This window comes from Atta cephalotes, assembly GCF_000143395.1.
Source record: "Atta cephalotes unplaced genomic scaffold scaffold00043, whole genome shotgun sequence".
In the NCBI taxonomy this organism is placed as follows: Eukaryota; Metazoa; Arthropoda; class Insecta; order Hymenoptera; family Formicidae; genus Atta; species Atta cephalotes.
The window spans coordinates 948,409-959,069 of record NW_012130107.1 but is presented as its reverse complement, the minus strand read 5'-3'; the positions used below and the strand labels follow the sequence as shown (position 1 = coordinate 959,069).

The following is a 10,661-nucleotide window of genomic DNA, read 5'->3' as shown; positions in this document are numbered from 1 at the left end:
TTATTATTATATCTCTATATATATATATATATATATATATATATATATATATAGATCTTCAATAAAAGCAATCGTGTTTCTTATTTTTGTCAAATTTAATTACGTAGATTGGATTTCTCATCAGCTTCCTATAATTAATTTGAAGGATTAGATACAAAAAAAGTAAAACAAAAAATATTATACAATATATACATAAAAATTTATCATACCTCAGATGCAGTTTTTGGAACTAATCCTAAGCTATTGAGCATACCAGATGTCGATTCATCAACGGGACGTGCTGATAATTTTTTACACTTTATCAAGTGTCTCGCTATAATATTATACCAATTGAAATTAAACTCTATTAACAATACCGAATATATTACATCTTTCTTCAAGATTATTATACCTAATTGGTTGCCATCAATTGATGTATACCCGCATAAGCATTGCAATTTCTTATCTAGCGGAATATTAACTAAAGGAGATGGCACGATCAGACTGGTCTTCGGTCTTTCATTATGAATTTGTTGTTGATGTTCTTGGAATGCACGCCAACAACACGTAACATAACGACACTGTTGACATCGTTGCTCACCTCTGTGCATTATATAATTTACATTATTAATTGCAAGATTGTTGTGGTTTTAGAATATACTTACGGATAATGTTCATCTTCGTCAATATCTTCTTCACATTCCTGGCAGGACAAATATCTGACGGAAGTATTCACCATAATTGGCCCAGTACTCCACTTTTGTATTTTTTCATCCGGTGGTAATTCGGGTAGAGGACTATCTACAGTAAATCGTGTCGTCTCTAATACGTCTTTTGGGACCATTATGCCACTGTTGCCGGCTGAATATGGTACTGCCTCTGTATATATTCATTTTAAATTATTATTAAAAGATAATTGCAATCTTTTCATATAATATACAAGTGTATAAAGATTATGCGTTTCGCGGGTTTCCTCCGTGTCCAGATCCATTCTTGGAATGTCAATGTTTCGTGAATCTTGCATCCACTTCATCAGGGCGAGGAGCAGCCTGATACTGATCTTTGCCCTGATGAAGTATACTGCAAAGTTCACGAAACGTTGGCATCCCAAAAATGGATCTGGACACGGAAGAAATCTGCGAAATGCATAATCTTTATATAGAAAGGACCCGTGGAAGTCTCAAGAATATACAAACGTATTCAAAATATATTTTTAAAAATGATATAATCAATATAAAATAAATATATAAGTAAAATTACGATTAAATTTTTGCTTAAATTCTTACTAATTGGTTGGTAATGAAAAAAAATTTATACAACGTTAAATATTTAACCACACATTTAAATATCTATACATATTTATATATACACATTTAAATATCTATATATACTTGAATTAAAAACATGATCGTGTAATTCTCGCTGATGTAATGTTAAGGAACTCTTTTGATTGAACCAGAGACAGCATCTTGAACATTTGTTGCCTTTTCCTTGATCCCTTCTTACGATGTGCCTTTGCATATGCGTTAAGTAAGCGTACACATTGGACGCGTTCGGCTTGCCTTCATTCACAAAATGTATTACCTTTCACAATAGAAAAATTGTATTAATCTATATTAACACAGGAATAGAATTATCTGTGATATTTTCCTCTTCTTACTTTAAGACAATACGGGCATTGCAATCCTTCACTCTTTTCGTGAACTTTATAATAATGATCTATAATGTCCTTATGACTGGATGTTCGATAGCCGCAATTTTCGCAATGATACGGCATCTCGGAAGGATAATGCATCAATGACAAATGATCAATTAACGATTTACTCTTACCTGAATGAGAAACATGTACAAATGTGATTACCTCGCATTATACATCTTATTTATCTTCTTACGGATTACAAGTCAGTTTAAAAATATTAGCTTACCAAATTTCTCTTCGCAAATCGCACAAACTACCATGACGCTATCAGAATGTCCGAAATTGCTGTGTGTTTCTGACACATGAGTAACCATTTGATGTCGAGACGATAGCGGGGTACAACAATATCGGCATACCGATAATTCCGGTTGACCCGGCACTTGCGGTGGTACATGACTAACCATATGCTCCATTACTTCTGTGTTAGATCTCATTACAGTCGAGCAGAGGAAACACTACAAGCCCAAAAAAATTATTTGTCAGATATAAATATAGTTTGATATAAACATAGTCAGATATAAACTCATGTCATGTCAATAGTATGACAGCTCAAAAATTTTGAACAAACCTTGAAATATAAAGAAATCCTTAATTCTTTTAAGACGAGATTTTGATCACCCTCTATTGTAGCATAATATAATTCTTGAAGTTGAATTTGATCTTTCAGATCTTTTTCATTTTTATCTTCTTTTTCTTTATTATTTTTAGAATCAATTGTTGCTCTTTTTGCTTCATGTTCTGTTGAAGTTATTATACCTCGTTTTCTTCCTCTGCGCTGTGCTTTTGCTGTAATAGTTTCGGGAAGTTTCTGAGATATTACATCAGTTATCGGAGTTGAATCTTTCGATGTTGTAACTGATGTATCAGTTGACGTGGAATAAGACCAATTTTGAAATGGATTAGCAGCTATATTCGTCAAGCGATCTAGCAGAGATTCATCTAGAAAGATATATAATCTTTTTATTCGATAATCTAATATTAAATTCGCATACAATCAGAAATTGTTAAATTTTTATCCGTGATCAATGACATTTATCACTCACTGGAATCGATTCTAGTTTGCTCCGAGATATGTCGTATAAGATTGTCAAACGCGCGTTCCGCTGTAGCACCATATATCTCCCTCCATATTAATTCGTCTAAGAACTGTTGTATCATTTGCCTACTAAGCAAACTCAATGTGTTCTGAAACATTCTCGGCACAATTTTTCTAAGATATTCCATAATATGAAAATTGCTCATGAGATTTCTAGGGCTTTGTTCTGAAAATGAAGACTGAAAGACGTGATTATAGCCCATTTCATTCAACGTACTTTTGTCGACAGTGAAGTCGGTCATTATTTTGGAGTCTGTATGGACCCAGTCTTTTAATGGATGTAGAATATTATTGAATCGTCTTCTAAATGATCTCTCCCCTTCCTGTACTGGTTCACACGCACGTAATCGTATATCCAATGTAGACGGGTCTAGAATGCCGAGAACTTCGACTTTCACCTAAATAAATAAAAAGCTGAAAATTCGTCATTATCCAATTTTTTTTCTAGTGAAACAAGAATATCAAGATGTATCACCTGTCGCATATGTCCATCTTGCGATGTCGTGCCTAAACTAATCACACCGACTTGTATTACTGAATTTTTACCGCCCATCTTACGACTTTTGTCCCACACTGCCGCTGTACAAATGCTACGTAGATTTGTATAAAAGTTTTTTAGGTACATATTGGATACTTTCACCCAAGAGACTACATTTTGCACGTTAGTTTGACACGCCCAATGATAAATCAATTTTAATAAGACTGTGGGTGTATAATGGGCTCCTTGAAAAATAGAACCAGAAAAAACGGAAACGAATCTGTCGGGACAACAACTAGATATCCATACATAGCCACCGGAATAGGGAAATGTTCCTTGATCGCTATACATTCCCAGTTTGAGTTTAGGTCTCTGATAGTTCGAACTATGCTGCAAACAGTATTGTTCCGATTTTACTAAGCCTTGTTGTATCAACCATTCAGCGAATTTTGTAGCAGAAAACATGAGCACATTTTTAACTTTGGCATCTGAAAAATTTCAGTTATTAATACGCGTTTAACGCTGCACGCTTGTATATTGACAAAAAAAAAGAAAAAATTATACCTAATGCCTGTCTTTCTTTTTGTGCAACTTGCGGTGGAGTGTCTTTATTACGTAAATTTGGTCTTGCTATTACAACTAAGGATGGGTAAGTTCGGCCACCAGTTGTTTTGTTAAACGTATATTCTCTGCCATCAGGTAGATTCTTTTTAGATTCATCAATTTGTTCAATTGCTATAAAATATTTTGTAATGAATAAAATTAATTATTTAATATATTAATGTTTTTAAAAATATTACATTGTTTCTCTAATTTTAACCTGTGTTTTTATTGCCGATGGATATTCCACCTATACTAGTGTGTTCTGTAGGAGTGGTCTTAGTAACAGCCTTCACTCTGAGATTTGTCACATTTTGAGGAGTGACAGAAACTGAGGGATCCATATTATTTTTATTAGTTAATTCTTTGTTTTAATTTTCTTTTTTCTTTCTCTTTATAAAATATATCAATTTATAAAATATTACATTACCTTTATTTGATACATGTGGTGATGCAGTTTTTGATTTCACGCGAGTAACTGTGGGTGCTGACTGTAAGAATAAGATATTGTAATATATTTATTAATTATTAACTAATTAGTGTAAAAAATGTGTAACTTCTTGTAAAAATCATACTTCTTCTATAATATCAGGTTGTTGCACTTGAAGAACTTTTGTCCTACGTCCAGATCTGGTGTACTTATACTGAAAAAATATTGATTAAATTTGTTTAAAATAAAAAAATATTAATGTGATTAATATTAAGGATCTAATAAAGAAAATATAAATAGAATTGAAAGTACATTCTCTTGTTGAGGCTGAGGAGTTACAGTCGAAGTTGCAGATGTGGTTGTAGTTGTTGTACCTGAAACTGTTTAATCTTAATTAGTATTCGTTCCCCTTTGACTAGTATTCGTGAGTCCAGTGTCCCCAACAAAACTTTTAATATGTATTTTTGCTTAAAGTTAACATAAGTAAACAATTTTTTTTTCAATTTAATAAAATAAAAGTGAAATCTGAGGAATAAGATTATGTAATTTAAAATTAAGATTGTGAAAGAAATTGTTATAAACAAAGCTAGCTGAAGATTTGTTACGATAATTGAAAAAAATGTCTACTGGACCCGCAAACACCAATGAAAGTTAAATTGTCTTCAATAAACTGCGGTTCTAACAAGTAGTTTACTTACCTTGAGTCTGCGTAACAGGTCCCAAAATAACATGTCCCATACGTGGATCAACTACTAGCTGAATGTTTCCTTGAGGCATGTTTCCTCCGCTTGAATTACTTGTAATATTCAATTTAATTGGTGTTGAATTCTTATTTTGTTGAGTCTAAAAGTAAAAAAAAAATATTATTTTTAGATGAGAAAATATAGTCTGATAATTATTGACATAATGTTTGTGAACAGCTAAATCAAATAGAAAAGTTCTGTATCATTTTGCGTTTTTTGCAATAGCTAAATGAGAAATTAATTTATAAAGGTTTGATAATTAATATATATATACAAGTCGCTGATAGACAATCCAGTGTTTACAATTTTTAAGTAAGCAGCATGGCAATGACTTGTCTCGTACTTATCAAAGTCGTAATCGACAAAAATTAAAGTTACTTGGAATTTTATATGTACAAGCATATTTTTCAACAGCTATCAGATCGTATTTTTGCCAAAGTATATAGACTCATTTTACGTGCCTTTTACGATCATTTACTAATTGTCAAGGGAGGAAAGAATAATTTTCGTCGATTTTTAAAAATATTTTAAAGCAATTTCGTCATTTAGATTTATCCAAATTGTCTTTACTTACAAATGGTACATAACATAAATCAATGTGTCATTCCTCATTTCTTCCATCACAATTCCAACATGACCGCGGCGACTATTCAGGAGCCTTAAATGATGACCTCAAATTTCTCTTGAATAGTACATTTTAGAGAAAGATGTTTCAGACTAAAGTTTTGTGATTTCGAAGGAGACTTATGATATTATTGGTTTGACCTTGGATAAAGCTAATGTCGACAGTAATATAACTTTCAAGCCTTATAACTCGCAAAGTATCTAATAAAAAATATTTTATTATAATGTTTTGAAAAGCTCTAGAGAGAGAGATAAATTACAAAAAGATATAATGAAAAATGGATATAAAAAGATATAATGAAAAAAATTCAAAGTGACCTTGCCCTCACTTTAACACCACTCAAGATCAAACCAATAATATCATAACCCATTTTATATCTTCCTTGAAGTCACCAAATTTTTGTCTGAAACATTTTTCTCTGAAATGTACTGTTCAAGAGAAATTTGAGGTTGTCATTTAAAATGGGATACTATATATCAATAATTATCAGATATCCTATACATATAAATTTGTTCTCCCCATTATACTGAAGTTTATAAATAATTAAAATACTTACAACATTTAGAATCTGAGGATTAATCTGCGAGTTATTCTGAACTGCTGCTGAAGTCTGTGTTGAAGGTCTGTAATTAATAAATTATGCGGTAATCATATTTGACACTAGTGCATTTTATAATTAAATACTTACACTGTATACTGATAACCACTGGTATCCCCTATTTGACATATCAATTTAGCTCCCTGTTCTTTAATCAATTCTTCTAGCATAGCTGCAACCTAATAATAACAAGATTGATGTACAATATATGCTCATGTCACAAAAAAAAAAATTATTGCCAGATAAAATTACTTTATCATAATTCTCTTTCTGCTTTGTTTTTATTTGCAGTTGGGCTTCACTAAGGGGTTCCTCTATGCACTCCAAGTTTAATGTCATGTTGAGTGGACGAGCGTTCAAGACAGAACGCGAAAACATCCGTGCTCTTGGCATTTTGTTCAGTAATTCTTGTATAAAAAAATCATAAATATTAGATTACCAAAGTTAAATTGCCCTGATCTACAATAAATATAATAAGCCTTTTGCTTTAAGCTCTGAACTGTAACAATAAGTTGCTCTAACTTTAAATTTTAATTGGGATTTAAATTATTTAACATAAGGATTACAGTTTAAGCAAAGGAAACGCTTTTTGTTGGAAAAAATACATTAGAGTTTAAAATTTAAAACAAAAAAGTTGAAGATTTATTACACTAATTGTAGATCGGTACACACTTTATTTAAACACTAAATATAACTGAAAAATAGAAAAATGGACAAAAACATAAAAATTCTCTAAATGGAAGTTTAGATCTAAATCACTAAGCACAACGACAATTATTCGTAGAAATTTTGCGAATATATCAGAATACACAGATTATACGTTCCCACTATCAGTTTGTCGATGCTATACTATTATAAAAGAAATATTCGACGATCGACGACAACGACGCTGGAAAAGAATCCATACCGATACTCGACGGTTATCTATGCTTGCTGCCGTCCTACTAGCGTATTTCTTGCATCCGATTTTAGACACTAGATAGAACCAAAATTCTTCTTTGGATTTCAAAACGGATTATCGAAGAAATGAATTTTTTTATTCATTGATAAAAAGCCACCGAGTCACAGAACTAATGAAACAAACAATACGTAACCTAACAATTGCTAAATGTGCCGGAAAACCAGGCCAGGCGGTAAAACCTTGACAAATCTTGATGCTCGCCATGAAGGATAGAGAACAGGAGATCGAACTTATACTATATGGACGAAGCCATCAAAAAGCATGGTCAAAAGTGATCATCTGAATTAGTTCGATCTAGATGTCGCTTCCGTTCCACGACATCGTCCTTGCAGTAGATCATATTAGTTTTACAAAGTTTTAGGTTGAAAATTAAGTGGTTAAGTTTTAGGTTGAAAGTTAAGTGGTCTGGCCAAAAATAAGAAAATTTCATATGGCCATCAAATTAGTGAAGAGATCCTCGAGGCCACAATTCATATAATTATATTGGGAGTACAAATTAGTTCGGTCCGTTTTTTTTGTTCAAAAATGCATTTATTTTAAAACAAAATGAATGAACAATTAAAGCATTGTCCATCGCTGCCTACTACTTTTTCCCATCCCTCAAGCAATTTTCGAATTTCAATTCCATCTTGAAAAAATGACTCGTCTTTGGAGGCCAATTTTGGAGCCAATTTTCGATTTCTGCGAAAAAAGTGAACTGGTGACTTGTTGCATCCTTCGGAACAACCAGTAATCAAAAGGAGCAATGTCCGGAGAAAACAGCGGGTGCGGTAAAACATCCCATTTGAGCGTTTCCAAATATTTTTTTACGACTTTAGCGACATGAGCGCCGAGCGTTGTCATGAAGAAAAATAACTTTATCATGTCTTTGCTCGTATTCCGGCCGTTTTTCTCGCAATGCATAGCTCAAACGAATCAATTGTAACCGATACCGATCGCCCGTAATGGAATCGCCAGGTTTCAGCAGCTTAGTAGTAAACAAGACCCTTTTGGTCCCACCAGATATAGAGCATGATCTTCGAACCATGAATGTTCGGCCGTGGTGTTGATATTGAGGTCGATGGCAACGATTGACCGGGCTTAGCATAGTATTTTTTCTTCTTGGAGTTGTAGAATATCCACTTCTCATCTTCAGTCACAATCCGATGCAAAAAACCTTTTCTCTGTTGTCTTTGAATCAGCTTTTCGCAAGTAAAAAATCGCCTTTTAACGTCTCTCGGTTTCAGTTCATAAGGCACCCAATTTCCTTGTTTTTGAATCATTCCCATGGCTCTCAATCGTACAGAAACGGCTTGTTGAGTTACCCCCAATGATTCTGCAAGCTCCTTTTGCGTTTGACTCTGATCTTCTTCGAGTAATGCCTCTAATTCTTTGTCTTTGAATTTTTTTGGCTGTCCAGAGCGAGGCTTGTCTTCAACGCTGAATTCTCCATCCTTGAAACGTCGAAACCATTCCCTACATGATTTATCAGTTGGAGCAGTGTCACCATAAACTTCGACAAGCATTCGATGGGCTTCAGCCGCACTTTTCTTCCAATTAAAGCAGAAAATCAAAACCTCCCGCAAATGCTGCTTGGTTAACACAAAATTCGACATTTCAAACACAGTAAAAATCAAGGTTTTCGTATGAAACTTAAAGCGATATAAACTGAATATTATTAGCAGATGTTTAACCTCTCTGAAACTGCCAAAATCAGCTGTCACTATGAACCATTCACAACAGCTGGAGCTATTTTTAGGGAAACGGACCTAACTAATTTGTACTCCCAATATTTGCTAGATAATTAATTATAATCTTAAAGTTGTTTGATAAATTAGTTCTCCATGTTCTATTTTATGATATTTTCTAGTTTCTTTTCTTTTTTTCTTTTCCTTTTTCTTTCACTCTTTTTGATTTTAATTCCGATATTTAAATTCTCGATGTAGGGGAGCCATAACAGGATAACTTTTATTCACAATTTTTATATGTTAGTTTATGTTGTCTCTGAGGAAGACTCAAAAGTGAGTCGAAACATGTAAGCGCGTTTTAGTGAATAAAGAAGTTTCACACTTCATAGGTATATTATTTGCGTGACGTCTTCTGCGCTTGATTTCTACTGCCCGTATTTTTTCCAGTTCTTTGATTTATAAGGAGTTTTGGTTAGTTTGATTTGTTATACGGATCAACTAAATTTGGATTGGTACCGACCTTTTTGAGGAGATTTCTAAATTTTTTTTCAAACCATCCTCTCACAAAAAAAGTGGAATTATCATTGGTTTAATAGATTGAATTCTTTTACTCTCAAACTCAGAATACCATTCAAAAAGTTGACGATGATAATTGAAATGAATATTACAGAATGACTATCTCTTAATTTTATTTTCGAAACAATTAATAACGGAGTCAAATGTATTCTACGAAGGAAGATCATACCGCACAATAACTTAGAAGAGAAAGATGTTCATCAGTATTTCCATCGTGGTTCATTGTACCTTTTATTCTTTAACAGATAAATTCATAAAATTGAATAGTGACGACATCAGGGTGTCTTTCTATAGTTCAGACAAATTACATAAATACATTAAAGTACATAAAGACCCTCAATACCATCTTTCAAAAATAATGTATAAAATCAGCTGTAATGATGTAACATGTGTGGAACAGAGAGCAAAAAACTTAAAACAAGAATTAATTAACACAAAAATCATATTCGATGAAACTGCTTGATTAGTGATAACGGAACGTGATTATGTCTTTGATTGGGACAATATTATAAAATTTTAGACGAAGATTCTTGTTATAATAAGCGCTTAATTTCAGAAACGTAAACACAAAGCTTACATATCGCTAATAAATAAAATCTGACATTGCAATACCGAGATGATTTTATTATTTTTCAATCAGTGTTCATTTGTCGAGAAAGTAACATACATGTTTAACACGGATCTTTTTAAAATATTTTTTGGTATATTAATTTTTATCTCTATACATCGTTAATTTTATATTGTGATACAATTTTCCACTGCGATATTATTTCATTACAAACTAACACTATTGACGCTGAATAATTTAATAATTGACGAGCATCTTCTCGACATGCGAAATTTAAATGGCCAGTTATTTTACAAGAGTGAAGAGCTTTTACTCGAATTTTTTTTCTTTTTTGTTTTCTTTTAATTTATATCTAACTTGACTTGTCATCGACAGAACATCGAGAAATTTTAAACAACTGATCGTCCAGCCGTTTTGCGAATAATTTTCGTCTCTCTATAAAATATCTCTCTGATCTTCATTAACATGTTCATAATTTTATTTCTTTTTTATTAATTTCTATTTCGACTGCGTTTAATAACAATAACATCACCTGTTCATATACAACTTTCACATCTGAAGATGGCTCAATGAGACCGAAACATGTAATGTAATATATATATATATATATATGTATATATATATATATATATATATATATA

The 10,661-nt window shown here is 32.4% G+C and overlaps 1 protein-coding gene across 1 annotated transcript; it reads right to left on the bottom strand.

Annotated features, from left to right (window-relative positions):
* Positions 1–95: 95 nt before the first annotated feature.
* Positions 96–6,641, bottom strand: LOC105622337. The gene is made up of 19 exons (XM_012203756.1): positions 6,501–6,641; positions 6,339–6,427; positions 6,207–6,273; positions 4,981–5,104; positions 4,595–4,662; positions 4,428–4,496; positions 4,283–4,343; positions 4,073–4,183; positions 3,817–3,987; positions 3,250–3,740; positions 2,722–3,172; positions 2,247–2,617; positions 1,905–2,133; positions 1,640–1,809; positions 1,371–1,563; positions 645–858; positions 392–582; positions 210–313; positions 96–128 (listed from the first exon to the last, which is right to left on the bottom strand). Exons 1-19 carry the CDS (start codon positions 6,639–6,641, stop codon positions 96–98), a joined length of 3,348 nt encoding a protein of 1,115 aa, XP_012059146.1.
* Between the last annotated feature and the right edge of the window lie 4,020 nt (positions 6,642–10,661).